This window comes from Diadema setosum, chromosome 12, assembly GCF_964275005.1.
Source record: "Diadema setosum chromosome 12, eeDiaSeto1, whole genome shotgun sequence".
Taxonomy (NCBI): Eukaryota; Metazoa; Echinodermata; class Echinoidea; order Diadematoida; family Diadematidae; genus Diadema; species Diadema setosum.
The window spans coordinates 20,837,396-20,858,060 of record NC_092696.1 but is presented as its reverse complement, the minus strand read 5'-3'; the positions used below and the strand labels follow the sequence as shown (position 1 = coordinate 20,858,060).

Genomic DNA, 20,665 nt, shown 5'->3' with positions numbered 1-20,665 from the left:
GATTTATTGTACCCTGCTGGCCTTCTGTACAGAGTTGTAAAGTTGCCTTAGACATTATAGGCATGACAGATCAGCTTCTGTTTAATAAAGCAAAAGGATTTCATTTTCCAGCATAATTCATAGCCATGGTCTTAAGAAGACGAAAGGGTCTATTGTGATTTATAAAATACACATAATATATTATGATCTACCTTCATAGGCAATTGCTCTTTGTCTTAACACATGTACAGGATCGAGAAGCTAATATTGGTTAAATGAAGACAGCTATGGTGATGTTAGATGGGGGGGGGGCAAAATAATATGATTAGATATGGGTAGACATAAAATCAAATAAAGTCAGTCTCACCTCTCAGTACAGTGGAAACTCAATATGAAGAGATCTGATATAACAAATGTTTCCGGTCCCAATGAATCTAATTCCTTTCTTTCGTATTGTTTATTGACCGCTGATAATTATCACAAAATATCTGACACAAAGAACAAATGAGGAGTTTGTTCGCAAAAACCGATAAGTCCATATTTGCCAAATGGAGATATTTGCGATTAAAGGTCAAGAAAAATAAAGAGAATAATAAGAACATTTTTGCTTCTTTTGACCATAACTTCAAAAATGTACCTTAATATGTAGTGACCAATATATTATTTAAAAGGTATTATTTTGTACTTTATGACAGAGACCGTACTTCAAAATCTTCAACAATGGACTTATCGGTTTTTGAGAACACTCTTCAAATTGTATATAACGGTATTGATGTCATACTATAGCCAGAAAATTAACTTGGTTTAGAACATGCACAAGTTAAAATTTTCTGAGTCTATTTACATTTATCTTTTCAATTCATAGTCACTGTTGCAGAGAAAAAAAAAATCTAACGATATGAACAGCGATCCTGCACTTTCATTGTTCCATAACACCGTTGGCCCTACATTCTGAAGTTAAACATGTATCTCCGTCATGGCAAGTAGCCTCATGTAAAAATGGGCCAGATTGATGGTTATCATTCACAATGATATCATGATAATAGAAACATTATATGATATATATATATATATATATATATATATATATATATATATATATATATATATATGTATATACATATGAAGGCTTTGTTTGCAAAACCGATAAGTCCATTTTTGAAGATTTCGAAGTACGATCTCTGTCATAAAGTACAAAATAATACCTTTTGAATGATATATTGGTCACTACATATAAAGGTATATTTTTGAAGTTATGGTCAAACGAAGCAAAAATTTCCTTATTCTCTTTATTTTTCTTGACCTTTAATCGGTTTATCGGTTTTTGCAAACAAACTCTTCATATATATATATATATATATATATATATATATATATATATATATATATATATATATATTTATAATGCACAGACAAAGCAACATTATAAGGTGTACACAGACTGAATTTGTAAGAAATGAATAAGCGCAATGCAATACATGTACCAGAAAATCAAGGCTTTCCCGTGAATTTCTTAAGACAACAGTTTTTCTGGCCACCCCGACTCTCTTGGCAATTACTTCATTAATTACAAAGACTCAGAGTTAGAATGTCCAGTATTGTCTCAGATCAACAGACTTCTTTACTCGTTATTGTGATCATAGTCTGTAAATACACCATGTGTGATAACACGTAAGATTAATGACAATTTAGTCATGCATGATATTACACACACAGATTTGACAGTTTGTCATAGAAACAGACACAATGCTGATATTACACTTTGGAATGCCAATCATTACGATTGTATTGACTAGCCCACGACACCTTAAGAAGATTAACACACACACATTCACATGCATGCACACACGCACACGCACAAATATACACAAGTGTTACACGAAAATACAATGTACAAAATAACAAGCAGAGATTAAACGGTTGAGATCGGATGCCAAAAATATATCATGTAATGGAAGAAATTATTGTGCTTTAGTACTTTACAGTAATGTCATGTATACATCTCAGTGGTAAAAGGCACATAATTCTCTGTTTCATGTCATTTTATAGTTTCCATATCATGATTTGATTAGACGCTTAATTGATATTCTAATTTCATTGATATGTTTTGGTTTTAATTTGAAAGGCCACTGTAAGATAAAAAGTGCAGAATGATGAGAAGTAAAGTTATAACCGAGAATCTGATACACTTGTATTATCAATGCTGAACTGTAATGAGAAGTAAAGTTATAACCGAGAATCTGATACACTTGTATTATCAATGTTGAACTGTAATGAGAAGTAAAGTTATAACCGAGAATCTGATACACTTGTATTATCAAAGTTGAACTGTAATGAGAAGTAAAGTTATAACCAAGAATCTGATACACTTGTATTATCAAAGTTGAACTGTAATGAGAAGTAAAGTTATAACCAAGAATCTGATACACTTGTATTATCAATGTTGAACTGTCAGGCACAATATAAAGGAAATTCGTACACTAGAGTTATGTATGCAATGTACATCGCAAATGTTCTGAAGTGAATTAAGTTTCAAATAATGACAATCAAACAGCTACAACGCCCTCTATATAGACATTGCCAGACCAGTTCGCCAAAAATCTGCATGGAATTTATTGAGTTGTAAGTGTGCTGGCTGTAGTGGCTGTGTATAATAAAGTACCTCTGTAATGAGAGAATACGATTTGAGTTTTTAGACTATTCATACTCTGGGTTTATATCCTCGTCTAGAAGTACACAGAAAAGTAATACAAACACACCTGATTACCATTGTAATAATATTATTCTATCGCTGGTATCTGACAAAAAGAAAAAAATGAAAGCATGATAAAAAGAAATGATGAAAAAGAAAGAAGATCAAGAAAGAACGAAATAATGCTTACTTTTTACTCGGAGAATACATTACATTTAGTCCGGTTGCTAATGGTAACAACTAAGTTAATCTGCAAATAACAATCTCTTAGCTGCGTCTATGCATTAAAGGGCGACCCTCGTCCTGCACTCAGGCGCGAAAAAAAAAGAAAAAAAAAAGATTAGGTCCTGTCGTCTGATTTGGTTTCTAATCACGATTCATTTACCATCACATCGCTCTGTGGATCTGTGTTGTCATCGGCATTACTTACTTCAGTTTTCTCCGCGGCACTCTTTTTTGACTTCGTCAATTTCATATTTGTTAACTCGCTGGGATTCTTGAACTTCTCTATCCACGATGTTCTGTGCTGTGTTTCGACACCGTCCTTCATGTCACTTTCAGGCTTTTGGTTTAACTTGACCTGCGCCGTCAGTTGTTCCTCAGATCGCACTTCCGGTAGACACATAATCGTGCCCGCGACTTCCACATTCCCCGACGCGCACGCCGCGTCCATTGGTGTCTGTCCCTCCTGGTTTGTCGACATTTGCGCGCCGGACATGACCTGACAAAAAGAAAAAAATGATGAAAAAAAAAAAGGAAGATCAAGAAAGAACAAAATAATTTTTATTTTTTACTCGAAGAATACATTACATATAGTCCTGTTGCTAATGGTAACAACTAAGTTAATCTGCCGTTAACAATCTCTTGGCTGCCTCTATGCATTAAAGGGCGACCCGCGTCCCGCACTCAGGCGCGAAAAAAAGAAAAAAGATTAGGTCCTGTCGTCTGATTTGGTTTCTAATCACGATTCATTTACCGTCACCTCGCTCTGTAGTTCTGTGTTGTCATCGGCATTACTTGCTTCAGTCTTCTCCGCGGCACTCTTTTTCGATTTCGTCCATTTCATCTTTCTCAACTCGTTGGGATTCTTGAACTTCTCTATCCACGATGTTCTGTGCTGTGTTTCGACACCGTTCTTCATGTCACTTTCAAGCTTTTGGTTCAACTTGACCTGCGCCGTCAGTTGTTCCTCAGGTCGCACTTCCGGTAGACACATAATCGTACGCGCGACTTCCACATTCCCTGACGCGCACGCCGCGTCCAGTGGCGTCTGCCCCGCCTGGTTTGTCGACATTTGCGCGCCGGACATGACCAGCTTTTCGATGATCTGGGGAAGGGGTCCGTTCTTGAGCACGAACATGCGTTTCTTCAGCGCCAGCCGATGGAGGGCGGTATTACCGTCCATGTCTTCCAGGCGCGTATCGGCTCCGTTGTTGACGAGGATGCGCACCACGTAGAGATAGTATCGCTCACATGCCGTCATGAGGCACGTGATACCTTCATCGTTACGCGCATTAACGTCCGCCTTGTTCTTGATGAGCAGACGAATCCCTCGCACATCGCTGCAATGGCAGGCTATAGCCAGAGGGCAGCAGAGGTTGATGTCGGCGCCTTTAGCGAGGAGATGTTGCACAATATCGTAGTTCCTCTGACGGACGGCGGCACAGAGTGCGGTGACCTTCATCTTCTGGCCATCATGAGTGATGTATCCAATTTGATTAACGTCAACCTTCATCGGAAAGAGGAAAAAGCAGAGAAAACGAAGGTTACTCTCACGTGAAGATAAAAGTCCTATACTGAACGGATGAACGAGTCCCCAGTAATGTAGGCTCAATAAACAAAGGATTAAAATGATCAATATCAATCGAGAAGTGACTAAACATCTAAATAAACTAGACTAAACACTTTGGGTGGAGTGGTCAAAATGTAGCCATTCAGAAAATCAGACAATAATGCAAATAGAAATTAAAGTGATCGCAAAATAAAAGCATAGGTTATAGATATAGCATAACGATAATCATACCATGTTAACAACATTATGATTCTGATAATTACGATGAATCCGAAAATAACTTCGGTATACATGTACCTCATGCGATTATAATCACATTGCCTGTTTGGCGCATACACAGTGCTGTAACTTGTATGCCATGCATCATTGACACTTAAAAGAAGTTGTAGGCCTATACATACAAGTCCACTTTCACAAATATAATATTATAATACCTCCACAATGTACTTCCCCTTGCCTTCTGAAAGAGGCGAGTCAAGCATTCTTTCATTAAGCGAGAAAAGTGGAAATATGTTGAATTTTCTTTATATTTTCATACCGTTTAATATTGTACACATGCGACATCACAAGGTGTAGTAGTCTTCTCATCCAGCAGTGACTGAGCAGAAACTTCAAAGATTCATAACTTTTGAACGGATTGTCTGATTTCTCCCAAACTTCCACTGCTGTGTTCTACTACAATATTGCTGCATTCACTAAATTGGCATATCGATGTAAAGGTGGACTTGTCCTCTAAGAATAACAATAATGACAGCGGAGCAGATCTTATACCTTGTAGTCATCTATCAGTTTGTCTAAGACTTCCTGGTGCCCATGCCAAGCTCCAGCTATCAATGGGGTGAACCACACCTATACAAAGAAGAAGAAGAAGAAGAAGAAAAGAAGTGTCAGAACGGAAATGGAGCGACGCCAGTGATAGTGGTGATGCGAGTGATGAGAATGACATTAAAGGGGTGATACAGTTTCGGTTGAGATGGGACATCAAGTTTCCAACATTTTTTATGATGATTTTTTATATATATATGTACTTAGAAACCACTTCATGAAATGCTGAAATGCATACAATTCTAAGAGAAATTCAAGGTTTATTTGATGAAAATTTGTTTTGAAATAGCAGAGAAATCCAAAACAAAGCAATCCTAATAAAAGGTGGGACCCACCTTTTGTTAGGATCACTTTGTTTTACTTTGTTTTTGGATATCTCATACACTTCAAAACCGATTCTCATCAAATAAAGTTTGAATTCCTCTTAGAATTGTATGCCTCCGAGAATTTTGATGAAGTGGTTTCTAAGTATCTCGCAAAAAGTTAAAAGCTGAAATTATGATCACTTCAACCAATACTATACCATCCTTTTAAAATTTCATGATCATCCACTATATCAGGTCTGTGCTATAACAAGGATACGCTCATCTATTGTCATTGCCTTAATTATCACGTTATGATCGCACCATTACTTTGATGGTTCCCTCAATGTTGATGCCATCATTTTCGTCTTCAGTATGAGGTTACACCCGTTTACACCAAACGACAAAAATGTTTTGAAGTAAACTAAATAGTCACAATGTTTCTAGGCAATAATGTATCATTATCACTATTTTGACCAGATAAGTGAAAACTATAATTTTATGTTTAGCATGTCCCGTCATTTGTAGGTTGGTTGGTTTTTTTTTTATGTTGTTTGCATTTATGTGTATAAGATTAGAAAAGAAAAGAATTTCCAAAATGAAAAATGAAGATTGAGATCGAACTGAAATCTAAACTGAATTCATTGTAATACATAACCTCTAAATTTTGTGTTCTTGTTGCCACGAGTTTTTTTCGTCTTCGCGTGCCAGCACATACATGCAACCATTCCTATACCCTGTTTCTGTCCGCCCATATAAGCAAGTATTCACGTCGTCTCTCTTATTTTTTTTTCCAGTGAAGCTGCTAAGTATTTTTCCTTTTGATTGAAAACAAGCATTCCTCTCCCAAATCCGCTGTACACGTGTATCCTGTAATACAAAATGCAAACGGCGTGCTTTGAATAGTCTCACTTTATTATAGACCTTTACGAAGGTGCGACTAGATACTTTAATCATGTAATCTTTGCTGCCAGAGCGTGTGTCTAACGGATGAGTCTCAACATCCGCATAAATATCAAGTGTTGCCAGAGTTCGCAAAGACCTTTGGCCGAATACCAGTGAGTGTTGCTATTGATATCAATCCGCTATACAAGCTTAGATTGTTTGCTCTGCACTCCAACGAGCACTGTACCATGTTTAAAGGTATATATCGCACTCTGTCGGATAATGGGCATTGTCTCTATTATATTTTGATCCTTTATGGCGTCAAATGGCTTTCTTCTTCATCTTACACGCAGACGTCGTTCCGTTTATAGTGTAGCCATCATGGCATAATATGCATTGACTTGCATGCTTCAGGGCCCAAGCGAGAAGCAGGCCTATCATCTACCGTGGTATTGTCTTTTCGCACGCACGCGCGTGGGTGCTCATAAACACTAAAGAGCTTTTATTGACAACCCATAATTCAACTATACATAATTGATTGGGGCACTTTTATTTCTCGTCTCGTCGAAACTATCCATTAACACTTTATCCATTGTTATTATTCCAGTAGGTAAAAGAAGAAGAGGAAGAAGAAGAAGAAAAAAAAAGTAGGCCTAATGTTAGGATATTATATACCGCGTAAGTGTCAAGAAACGTAACATCTGTGCATTCAACTTATTGCTTCTTAGACCATTGATGTAATGTATGTGACACAGTTCACGTATAAAGCAACTGATACTGTGTCTGTGTGTGTGTGCCAACGGCGTAAATCCATACTGAGGAGTGGGGGGGATGATCGGCGATAGTCACCATCACCACGATTACAAGCCCATAACCGAACCGGCGCAGCCTTGAGGGGGACGGGGGGTGAGAGAAGCTTGGTAACCCCCCCCCCCCCCCCCACACACACACACACACACTTTACAGGGATCGGATGTCTCACTCTTTTGCATGAAATATAAAGTGGGAGGAGAGTGATATACTTCTGCCAAACTGTTACAAGCGAGCTTGAAAATTGTGACATTTTACAGTCCCAAATCTGCAGTTTGTGACTGTATTTTGTCCGCTTTGGAAATTAAGGGGGGGCACCAGGTGAAACTGCTGGCAATTACTACTGACAGCAACATCAAGAGAATGGCATAACAATTAAATGCGAGCGAGCGAAGCGAGCGAGCTTGAAAATTTTGACATTTTACAGTAAAAAAAAAACTGCCGTTTTGGGCTGTATGTTTTCGCTTTGGAAATTAAGGGGGGGGGGGCGCAAAGGGCGCAACTGCTGGCAGTTCTTACTGGCAGCAACATCAGGAGAATGGCATAACGATTAAATGCGAGCGAGCGAAGCGAGTGAGCTTGAAAATTTTGACATTTTACAGTCCCAAAACTGCCGTTTGTAGCTTTATTTTTAGCTTTGGAAATTAAGGGGGAGCACCGGGCGAAAACTGGTGGCAATTACTGGCAGCAACATCATGAGAATGGCATTAATGCGAGTGTGCGAAGCGAGCGAGCTTGAAAATTTTGACATCTTACAGTCCCCAAAACTGCCATTTGTAGTTATATTTTTCGCTTTGGAAATTAAAGGGGACGCACCGGGCACAACTGCTGTCAATCACTGGCAGCAACATCAGGAGAATGCCATAGCGATTAAATGCGAGCAAGCGGAGTAAGCGAGCCTTAAAATTTGACATTTTGCAATCCCAGACAATGTCGTTTGTAGCTGCATTTTTTCGCTTTGGAAATTAAGGGGAGGCACACCGGGCGAAAACTGCTGGCAATTATTGGCAGCAACATCAGGAGAATGGCATAATGATTGAGCGAGTGAGCGGAGCGAGCGAGCTTCAAAATTTTTGACTTATTACAGTCCCAAAACTGCCGTTTGTAGCTTTATTTTTAGCTTTGGAAATTAAGGGGGGGGGGCACCGGGTGAAACTGCTGGCAATTACTGACAGCAACATCAAGAGAATGGCATAACAATAAAATGCGAGCGAGCGAAGCGAGCGAGCTTGAAAATTTTGGCATTTTACAGTAAAAAACTGCCGTTTTGGGCTGTATTTTTTCGCTTTGGAAATTAAGGCGCAACTGCTGGCAGTTCGTACTGGCAGCAACATCAGGAGAATGGCATAACGATTCAATGCGAGCGAGCGAAGCGAGTGAGCTTGAAAATTTTGACATTTTACAGTCCCCCAAACTGTCGTTTGTGGCTGTATTTTGTCGCTTTGGAAATTTTGAGGGAGAGCACCGGGCGAAAACTGCTGGCAATTAATGGCAGCAACATCAGGAGAATGGCATAATGATTAAATGCGAGCGAGCGAAGCGAGCGAGCTTCAAAATTTTGACTTATTACAGTCCAAAAACTGCCGTTTGTAGCTATATTTTTCGCTTTGGAAATTAAGGGGGGAGCACCGGGCGAAAACTGCTGGCAATAACTGGCAGCAACATCAGGAGAATGGCATAATGATTAAATGCGAGTGAGTGAAGCGAGCTTCAAAATTTTGACATCTTACTGTCCCAAAACTGCCGTTTGTAGCTATGTTTTTCGCTGTGGAGATTAAGGGGGGGGGGAGCACCGGGCGAAAACTGCTGGCAATTACTGGCAGCAACATCAGGAGAATGGCATAATGATTGAGCGAGTGAGCGGAGCGAGCGAGCTTCAACATTTTTGACTTATTACAGTCCCAAAACTGCCGTTTGTAGCTTTATTTTTAGCTTTGGAAATTAAGGGGGGGGGGGCACCGGGTGAAACTGCTGGCAATTACTACTGACAGCAACATCAAGAGAATGGTATAACAATAAAATGCGAGCGAGCGAAGCGAGCGAGCTTGAAAATTTTGGCATTTTACAGTAAAAAAAACTGCCGTTTTGGGCTGTATTTTTCGCTTTGGAAATTAAGGGGGCGCACAGGGCGCAACTGCTGGCAGTTCGTACTGGCAGCAACATCAGGAGAATGGCATAATGATTAAATGCGAGTGAGTGAAGCGAGCTTCAAAATTTTGACATCTTACATTCCCTAAACTGCCGTTTGTAGCTATGTTTTTCGCTGTGGAGATTAAGGGGGGAGCACCGGGCGAAAACTGCTGGCAATTACTGGCAGCAACATCATGAGAATGGCATAATGATTAAATGCGAGTGTGCGAAGCGAGCGAGCTTGAAAAATTTTGACATCTTACAGTCCCCCAAACTGCCATTTGTAGCTATATTTTTTGCTTTGGAGATTGGGGGGGGGGGGGGGGGCGCACCGGGCGCAACTGCTGTCAATCACTGGTAGCAACATCAGGGGAATGGCTTAGCGCTTAAATGCGAGCGAGCGGAGCGAGCGAGCTTTAAAATTTTGACATTTTACACCCCAAAACTGCCGTTTTTAGCTATATTTTTGCGATTTGGTTTGTCCCACTTTTATGGGGGAACCATCCCCCCCCATCGACGCCTCTGCATATGAGGGACCTTTCGTTAAGTGAAAGATATGCTGCACACTCTTTGACAAATTAGGGAAATATACGTCAATCTCAACAGTGTACTTATCGAAAGGGATCCAGTATAGCGGAGCTTTTGCATGTTTATGATTGCAATTCAACGATTTGGTGCATAGTTCTGGCGGTATTCTGACAATAATTCCATTAAGAAAGTTCGAAATTTGTCCTCATCTCGGAAATTGCTTGGGGGATAAATGATTTGCCTGCCTAAACACTTTCGTAGGGGCGGGGCAAATGCCCTTTGCCCCCCCCCCCCCCCGAGATATTTTCGACGCCCCTGATCTTCCCTGGGTATACCCATAGATGTATCTTGACTGAATTATCAGTCACTGTCGTTCCTCATGAATGATTCAGGAAATGGAGGGGGTTCAATAATGGCAATATAGTTTTGTTATTGTTTGTTTGTTTGTTTTCGTACATATTTTGCAGATGGTCCCAAGTTACTCTCGTCTTAGAATGTTTACATGTAGGCCTACACTATTTGACGTTGTCAATGTCTGAGCCATACCTTACAGTGTATGTCCATGTCCGCGAGCGAGCGAAGCGAGCGAGCGCTTGAGAAAATTATGCATTCGATTTCCTGCAAGATAGAATACTGTTCAGCTCTGTTACCTGTCTGAAGGCCGGCGTACAAACGTCATGCAATATGCCAAAATTGATACAATCACATTTCTGCTTCCTCCATTTTTTTTTCTTCAAAATTCAGGGGGGGGGGATGATTGTACAGGCCATCCCCCCCTCCTCCATTTCAGGGGGGGGGGGATATATCCCCCCCATCCCCCCCCCCCGGGATTTACGCCCATGTGCGTGTGTGTGTGTGTGTGTGTTTGTGTAAGTGTTGCCTTAGAATGCAGTGTACTTGCGTGTGTGTGTGTAGTGTGTGTGTGTGTGGGGGGGGGGGGGGGGGGGTTCGCGTGTTTCCAAGATTTGGGATCTCTATCGAAACGAGGAAGAAGAAAAACGAAAATGAAAATATAGTGGAGGCGGAGAAATTTACGTATTTCTGTACATTCCGCTGAAAGGAGTGAAAATAAAAGTTTCAAAGTTTCAAAGTTTGAGGAAAGGGGGATGGGAAATTATTATAGAGAAAGCGAAGAAGAAGCGGAAGTAAGGAAAGTAAATGCAAGGTAGAAGAGAGAGAGAAAAAAAAGAAAATGAGGGGTATAGATCAAGGGACATGGCTGAGAAGAGGAAAACGAAGAAGCGGAAGTAGAGGGGAACGTCAAATCAAAATGAAAAAGGGACAAAGGCACACACACACAAAAAAAAACCCACCCCAAACGATAGGAAAAGGAGGAAACGAAAAAAGGGGGTAAGATGAGAATAAGTAGACGGAGATAATATAATGTTTGTGGACGGTAGTAACATCAGGGTTCTGCATAGCATATACACGGGGACATTCAGGTCATGCACACAGTGCATTAACCTATATATGAATGCTAACATCCCATAATTTTACACACAGAATAACGGTGCACTGATGCACACTCGCACCAACAGTTGACTGAAACCCTGAACGCACACACAAGGGGATGTACCTTCTTCCTTCCCGAAAACAACACGGTATCCCATCCTTTGTGTTATTCATCCGTCGCAAGGGCGTGCGAAATAGCAAAGTAAACCACAATGGGAACTCTATGTAACTCTCTGTATGTGTTTCGTCACACATAATCGCAATAGCCTATATATTCATTGTATCGGGATCTGGACAATGTGTTTCTTCCTCTGTTCTGGGAACAGTCGATGAATAGAGCTGGTGACCTCTGCTATACTTTGCAAGGATGTGGGCAGACAATGAATAGTCGACTCCATCCTATCAAACCAAGCCTAAAAGCGTCACTTCCGCTTGCCCTTCGGATCCAAAATGTGTATGGTCGAAAGTCGCCGTTCACGCAGGTCAAGCTAGCTTAGTACACAGAACTGCGATTAAAATTTCGAAACGACTGTTACAGTTGCGACACCCAAACTATACTTTAACGAAGTATACTTCCTTGCTTAAACGAATGGTCCTCAGAAAAACAAACAAACACATTTTTACAATCCTAATCCACTTGAGGTCCATTCCCACTTGGCTCCTTTCACCCCCCCCCCCCACCCGCCCTTGTATTTTAAGTACACACTTATTAAGGAAAAAAAAACACACTGGAGGACTATAACAACAGCAATATAACAAAACAAAGAGAGAGATAAAAAATGTAAGCCGTCGTCAATTAATTCGTTGGTTATATAATGGCGTCTCATGATGGGAACGGTATAGGTGAAACGTTTTGGTTATTATCGAACATTTTATGTTCAGGACTTATAACAATAACGTCTTTTCGGAGGGCATATAATGTGGCGATCTCCTGCTATTGCTGAGTAAAGATGAGTGTACAGTACCTTTTGGCTAATCTGTCTTCTGTGACGTTTAACTACAAATTGCGTCGACAGCTAGCAGTAAAATCAAATGTTATGAAGTATTGTAGTGTCCATTTATTGTACTCACTATTTGATATAAATAGATGAAACAAAAAAAAAGAGAACAAATAAGCAAACAGATGAGCAAACAAAAACGATCTATAGGCCTACATTGCTCTGAATTCTCCACTCACGTTTCCCAGTACATCGTTGAAGCGCTCCTGAGAGAGGTCAGTCAGAGCCTCCTGTATTTCGTCGGGCTGGCGACCCGTGAAGAGACCCTTGAACTTCTGGGCTTCCCCGGATTCGGCAGCTATCAGCACTTTGCGTGCAAGCATGTTGAACTGCGACTGTGGCTTATCCATGGCGAATGTAGGGAGGGGCGGGGCTATAATAGTAGGGAGGAGGGGAGGGATAACGTTTCCGCTTGCAGCTTCGTCGTCAATGACGTCGCTGTCAACCAATTTACTGCTTGGCTCTTGGAGCTTGGTGGCAGACAATGCCGGTCTGGTGTCGTCACTGCGACTTAACTCTGGGACGACGAACTACGCGTCAAGCTCCTGATAGGTTTATCACTGTTACACTTGATGGAGATGCAAGAAATTCCATGTGGCTATGAATGGCAAAAGCAGATCATTTGATATCAATCTACACGAGGAGTACATTGATGCCAAGCAAACTAGTTCAGATGACTGTGATATAGTAAAGTTGTTTTGCATAACAACCAATGTCGCTCTTGATGAGAACGCGCCCGTCCTGGTTCATCCGATACTGTTGTTGTTCGCGGTAGATGTACAGCCCTTATACGACTTCCGCGCGTACTCCTCTTCCGGGATAATAGATGGTTACCGGTGCGTAAGATTTGACCTCCAACTACGTTCACGAACTACTGTAATGTGAACACATAGATAACAAAGAATGTTACTACAATTGTACTATGCATTTTCAATGACAATCGTTGGCGACTCATATTCTCAGACAAGTCGCGAACATTTTTTTTTCTGATACAGGCCTACACAACTGAAACGCAAAATGTGAAACATCAATAATGCATCTATGATCTGTCACTATCAGACTGCAAACTTTTCAATTGACTTACACTTTGTCCCACCTCATGCAACCCAAACAAGCAAACAAGCAAACAGACAGACAGACAGACAGACAGAAACAGCAAAACACCAAGCCGTCAGGTTTGGGAGAATGGACTGCATTTTGGGCGCAGTCAACGTGCGTATAATAATTCAAACTGCTAAACTCACAATATACGTTCAAAACACCATAGCACTAAGCTTCGTAATGACAGAAAATATCAATTTCCAACATAAGAGAAAAATGGATAGAATGTTACAGTTAATTCTAAATGTTTTAACACTATAGCAACTTCCCTCCCCCACACATTGTATGTTTCACGGCTTTTGGAATATCGTCTGTAACTCTCTAGGGGTGACGTAGTTATGGGTCACAAAGAGAAGAATAAAGAGAAGCGAAGAATATATATATACATATACACGTATATCTTTCTCTATCTATCTATCTATCTATCTATCTATCTATCTATCTATCTATCTATCTATCTATCTATCTATCTATCTATTTATCTATCTATCTATCTATATCTCTCTATCTATATATCTGTCTGTCCCTCCCTCCCCCCCCCCCCTCTCTCTCTCTATTTTATCATTCTTTCTGTCTCTATTCTTGGCAGGAGTCATAAATGTCAAGCCGTCCTATCAATCACTCACGCCCACTGTGCTCTGCCAACTTGGCTCGAGAGAATTCAATGATATTATGTGTAGGCTTATATCCACGCTCAGAATAATAACGTCTCTTTCTTCATATATCCCGATATGTTTTGGCAGAAATCTGTGCTTTTGGTTGATCCTGGATATAGTTCAAGGTAAATACATAGTCACCAATTCTCCAACGGGACCTATATTTCATCGTTACTTTTTGCTGAAAACAGAAACGATGTACAAACTTTGTTCATGCCAGGCCTTATGTGCTCTGTGTCTACAAATTTGATACAGTACAGTTCCTTTATAGGCCATCTGATAGTCAAGTACGCTATCAAAGGATTCAAAGAAGCATTACATAATAGAAACTAAGGAACATCATACAGATCATCATAAACCCAATCAGATGGAGTAATTTATGATTGTGGGAACTCTGTAAGAGAAGCACTAGTCCATCTGTAAACACTTAACTGGCGTTATGTTTACACAAAAAGGGAATAAAATAATGATATACAACTTATCAGCACAGGTCAGCTTTCGAACAGAGAGATTTATGTGAAGAAACTATGTAGAACCGGAGTGGCAGGGGAAAAGATTGTCGAACTAAAACGGCAACCTTCATAGACTTCAATAGATGTCCGTGCATGCGGGAACAACGAGTTTTTGACAATAACACAAGGGAAAACAATAATAGCCGTTCTTGTGTTAAAGTTATTGTAGAGGATGAAACAAGGTTATACATGCAAACAGTGCAAAGACAGAGTGTTTTAGTTTACTTTAGATGTATGTCATCTGTTGCGGGCTGGAATCATAACCGCATGGCTTGTGTGTGGAATTTGTTCACATTTGACCCTTACAAAATGAAAAGGTAAATGCGCATAATATCAACTAAGAAACTTAAAACCAAACAAATTCATATAAATGGCGAGTTTGATCTAGTGTGTGCTGCAACGCATGATCTCTATAATAATCTCCCTAAATCCTGTAAAGTGTAGAATGAAATCTTGGATTTCCCCGAATAATCGACGGAATGCAAGACGCACATCCGGGGACAGGTTTAGAATCTAAACTGGTCTTATGTTTCTTCCTCTTGTATACTCGCGCACACTTAACTCGTATCGGCGATATCACAATAATCTTTATTATTATCTTTTTAGTCTTCAGTTGTTAATAATCCCATCATTCAAATCATGGCAGATGAGACTTGAAAGCTTATATATCAATGTTGCACTTAACTCCAACAAGAGGAGCAGAGGGGAGAATCCCTATTAACGGAGGGGGTGGGGGGAGGGGGACAAAAAAGAGTGGAACGAAAGAACGAATGTAATATAATTGCCAATTGTACTCGTGCAGAACAAGCAGTGTTTCATGCAGATTGTCATCTCTTTCTTTTTCCCTCGCCCGCGCCGCTTAAATCTCTCAAGTCCATTGCAGCACTCTGAAATATCGCAGACGTTACAAAAGTTACACACTGCTCATTGTTATATTATAGGATATATTTTCTCTAAAGAGAAAGAAGAACAGCGTACCGAGTCAGGCCGGGGGTATACAAAACAACAATCGCCGAGGCCAATTAAAGTTTGTGGGGCATTGGAAAAGAATCGGGAAAAAAAAATCATAAACTGTAAAACTTTATCATTTGGATCGAACACTATTCTGACGTGGCATCATGTGTATCGTAATATCATCGAGGATGAAAAGTCTTACGCAATTACATACTGATAGCCACGTCATTGTGTGATATCCCTTGTCGAATGCACACGTCACAATGTACTGATGGGGGGGGGGGACCAACTCCTCTACAGTCGAAAGTCATAATTACTTAAGTCGATATGTTTAACTTACAATTTTGTAATTACATTTATTACGGGATATGAACAACGCGATACCCAAACAAAAATCGAAATTCCTGATTCATAAACCTTTAAACATTTTTACGTAGGCCTGTATAAAAAGAAATAATATTGTGCAACAAAAAAGACAAAGAAAAAAATAATCATTACTTGAGTATACAGTGCCTTCAAGATCAAAACAAAGGGGAAAAAACAACAAAAACAGCTTGCGAAGGATCATTTTTTTTCCTAGTTAGCTTGTACACTATATACACAGACCATGGCTTGACCCATTTACACTGTAACAGAGAAATACATGACCGATCTGAGAAAAAAAAAAAGAATCTTAGCGTTTGGATTAAAAGAATAGTTGAGAAAGGTAGTGCGTATTCCGTCAAGAAGATTATAACGTATCATTGCCCTATACGTTTTCCCGCTTCACGAGTTTATCACACGCAGACACGATGATTTATAGAAACAATACGGTCACGGACGTATTCATACCTGTATACACTCGTAGCTCATCAATTCAAAAGTCGTGTATGACCGAGAATGATCTATAGATGGCCATGACTTTTCTCCTCTCTCTGTCTCTGTTTTCACCGTGTCCTAACCGATGATACGGAATAGAAGAAAAAAGAGATATTGCTGTATAACAATATAATACACTCGTACTCACCTGTCATGGGGAATAGTCCGTCACAAAAGCGAGGAACGGATCGAAGGTTTGAAAAATAACTGACGGCCGATCATATTAACCCCAACTTCCTTCCTCCTTTGCAGTTCTATACACAGTCATCGAATGACGGTACACGCTATACGTTGGTCATTGATGTAACCACTATGATTGAAGTGTCCCTTTATAAACAGCGGAATGGTTACACAGAGCTGCCGTAAATGTACCAGGAGTGGGGATGTTTCATGTTATATTACCTTGGGGCGGTTGTGCTTTTATATTTTCCTGGTGCGTACTACACGACAAGTGAATCGAAACTACTGCCACTTCGACTTTGTACCCTGAGTGTATTATTCATCGTAAACTGCATCGAAAATATAAAGCTACTGCCTCAGTTTTATGTTGTTTTCTTTTCTCCTCTCTCTCTCTCTCTCTCTCTCTCTCTCTGTGTGTGCTTCTATTTCAATAATGACGTGAAAATTGATAATATCTTTACATAATATTTTCGGTGATGATTTACATGATGTACGAATCTATGCGCATGCACACATAACATTCACACTTACGCGCGCACACACACACACATTACACATTACATAATAATATCATATGAAAAGTTTGATCGCAAATGAGTTAACTCAATTTAAGCTGATTTGAAACAAAGAAAATGATAAGAAAATATAAGATATTTTAATCATGACTTCGAACATATTTTTGTTATGTAACAATACTTAATTGAGATATCACTGGAGAAGTTTTATTTTGTTCTATCCGATGATGAACTAACTTTAAAGGGATGATACAGTATTGGTGGTGCTGAGGATTTGGCTTTTAACTTTTTGCGAGATACCAAGACACCACTTATGAAATGGTACTGAGCATGCCATTCTAAGGGGAATTAAAAGTTTATTTGATGAAAATCAGTTTTGGAATGGCTGAGGCAGCCAAAAACAAAGTAAAACAAAGCGATCGTAATAAAATGTGGGTCCCACATCTTATTAGTATTGCTCTGTTTTGGGTATCTCAGCCATTTCATAACCAATTTTCATCAAATAAACCTTGAATTCCTCTTGGAATTACATGCTCTTTCATATTTCATAAGATGTTTCTCATTATCTCACCCAAAAATGTTAAAACCAGAAAACTGAAGTTAGGTCTCAACCAAAACTATACGAGCCCTTTAACATGTTTAAAGTGTTTACAAAAATGGTGTTTTACCCAATTTGCGATCTAACTCTTTTTGTGTATAAGTGTATATATATATATATATATATACAATTATTAATATATCATGTACTGTTTATGCTTTATTTGGGCAATAACCATTCACGGTAATATCAACTCAACGGTAAATGAGCTTAAGACATTGAAGTTATAATGTTATGTGTGTATGTGTCAGAAAAAGTTACACGAATAATCTTTGCACTATGTACAATAGTCAAGGTTAGCTGTAAGAAAAAAAAAAGGCTTTAATTGTTGTGAATAATCATAGAAGATCATCCTTACAATGGTAAAGAGTAAGCTATTACAGCTTTGTGACACAAATTATTTCTTATTCCCAGCAGCAAAAAAAAAAAAAAAGAAAAAAAGAAAGAAAAAAAAGAGAGACCAGTTTATAATGCAACGGTGCATGGTGAGGGAAACAAAGAAGGTAAATGCACCTCCTCCCCCCCCCCCCAAAAAAAAAAGAAGCAAGATAAAGACGCGATGATACATTGGCGAGTTGAAAGCTCGCTACATTATTTTGTACGAAAGGGATGTCCTCCCAATTTTCTAAATTTGTAACATGGGACTCTGTTTGCGTTATACTTCATGAGACCATGGTTGACAAGCACTTGTATTCTGCTACTATCAGTTCAGACTGTCTTGCCACATCGCGATAACAATTGATTATACCTTTGCTATATTATGACTACACATGAACAAGAAGAAGGAGTATATATTATACAAATATACTTGGCCTTGAGAGTTTCTTGTTAAAACTATGGGCAGAGGTGACTCCAAACTAGTACTATTCACTGAGGGGCGCAGCCCCGAAGTGAATAGTACTAGTTTGGAGTCACCGAGGCCCATAGTTTTAACAAGAAACTCGAAACTAGGCAAAGTATATTTGTTTTATATTTTGGATCAAAAATTTGAATAAAAAGTGAAAATTATTATAGGCTTAGCCTAACCCCGGGACGCTCCGTGTACACAGTTACACTGCAACACTGCGTGTTGGGGCTGGTCGCAGCGCGCAGTTAAAGCTTAGCCGCACTGCGGCGGCAGCGCAGCGCCTGCAATACGCACAACAGTGCGAGAGACCGGAAATTGAAAAACGTAGCAGCCGTGGCACCGCCAGAGTTGCCCGTCCCATGTATCCAAGCGCTCGTATGGCCGCTGCAAACCTGAACACTAGAATTCGGGACCGGACGTGGACGGACCACGTACACTTGATTGTAAAGAAGGGTGATTGTGACATCATTTTGCAAATAGTATATACTATTTGCAAAATGTCGTCATAAAAGTGACGTCATTTTGCAAATAGTACTTCATGGAGTGTCGAACACACCAACACTCTAAAATAGTTCAAAATACCTATAATCACGTGAAGCTCTTTTAACCAATCAATGGAAGACAAATTTTTGATCCAAAATATAATATGTGATATTGCAAGACGCAAGCTGAATATATTCGCTGCATGCGGAGGGGCGGGGATGGGGGAGGGGGTAGTGTGTTGCAGTTTGGGGAGTATGAAAATCATTGTATGAACATTTACATGTGGGTCTTTCAATTACGGCTGTATACTATAGTGATTATTCCAACAGAGGGCGTAGGCCTACTTCCCGCTCTCCGGACAGACCCGAAACGAGTGCGACGTCTCTCCTCAGACAGACAAAATGTAAATAGATAAACAGACAAACAAATAATTCCCAAACAAAAGAAAACAGAAAAAGCAACATGTATAGTATGTAGTATTCTGGAAACTTAATTAGCCATCGATTATCAAGCACCTGCTTAAATATGGCAGATTTCAAAATTTTTTTCTCTCTCTTAAATTGAACCTAATCTTATAGTAACTTGACTTCTTTGGTTTCAATGTTTTTGTTCAAAGATTTTGACAGTTCTTGTGATTTTCAATTATATTGCTCTTTCATTTTCCAACCTTTTGTTCGAATTTGTGTATTTTGTTAAGCATAGTATTTCATGGGAAAATACAGAAATAACGTCAAACTGAAACTAAAATTGAACTCTTTGATCGCTGTAACCTACGGTGCTTTTGTAACCTTGATTATGTATTGCGTTGATTGAACAGATTCCGTTTACATTCATAGCTTTCTCCGTGGTGTTAATCGACCCGTTTGTATTGTTGTATGTGCTGTCTGCCTTGTTTATCCCTTTTCTATTCCATTTGACCTTGTTCTTGAAGAACAGAATGAAGCATTGAACAGTGAATAACTGCTGATAGAAGGCAGAACAAGGGGAATGGGATAAACAATAGATTACGGTATCTAAAGTGTCTATCTTTCCTGAAAGCTTCTTCAATGCCGATATTATTTTCCCAGGTGCACCGAGCTCCATTATTGATAAACCGTTCAGTATACTCTGCATTTTCTCCTACTTGTCCTATTGACAAATTTCTGTAAGCCGAGCTCTTAAAACCTATACCTTTGGCTTACAAGTTGCAGCTGTGGGTTATCTATGTCATTTCGAAGTTCAGAACCATGCATAATAGTGTATAAGGCTTTTAGAATACTTCATTGAAGACGAAAAAGTCGATGAGGAGCTGTCACAGCAAAATAATGTTCCTCACGTTTGTCCCCAGACGGTAAAATTACTTCGTGACTAAACAAAAATGTGAGGTGCGATGTTTAATCATTAATTTTTGCATCACACTTGGACGTTTGAGTCCTTACTGGAAAACGACACCTATAAGTGCGCGTCAATTGGCTTTGATAAAATGGGGGTAAACAAACAAACAGAACTGGAGAAAAATGTCACAGAGATTGGCAAACCGTTGAGAATCAACTTAATATGTACCAGTCGACACTCAATCACAACATGTA

At 39.6% G+C, this 20,665-nt stretch overlaps 1 protein-coding gene across 1 annotated transcript; it reads right to left on the bottom strand.

Moving 5' to 3' along the window:
• Positions 1-3,041: 3,041 nt before the first annotated feature.
• On the bottom strand, positions 3,042-13,014 carry LOC140236222 (uncharacterized). Its single transcript, XM_072316188.1, has 4 exons — positions 12,573-13,014; positions 5,235-5,312; positions 3,648-4,400; positions 3,042-3,392 (listed from the first exon to the last, which is right to left on the bottom strand). Exons 1-4 carry the CDS (start codon positions 12,741-12,743, stop codon positions 3,042-3,044), a joined length of 1,353 nt encoding a protein of 450 aa, XP_072172289.1. The 5' UTR covers positions 12,744-13,014.
• Positions 13,015-20,665: the final 7,651 nt, after the last annotated feature.

What these genes read in the sequence shown, in the direction of transcription:
- LOC140236222 (XM_072316188.1), bottom strand. Translation starts at nt 12,743, where the DNA reads ATGGATAAGCCACAGTCGCAGTTCAACATGCTTGCACGCAAAGTGCTG. An exon ending in TCAACGATGTACTGGGAAAC is followed by an intron (nt 5,313 to 12,572) that starts GTGAGTGGAGAA and finishes TTCTTTGTATAG; the next exon opens with GTGTGGTTCACCCCATTGAT. An exon ending in AACTGATAGATGACTACAAG is followed by an intron (nt 4,401 to 5,234) that starts GTATAAGATCTG and finishes TTTCCGATGAAG; the next exon opens with GTTGACGTTAATCAAATTGG.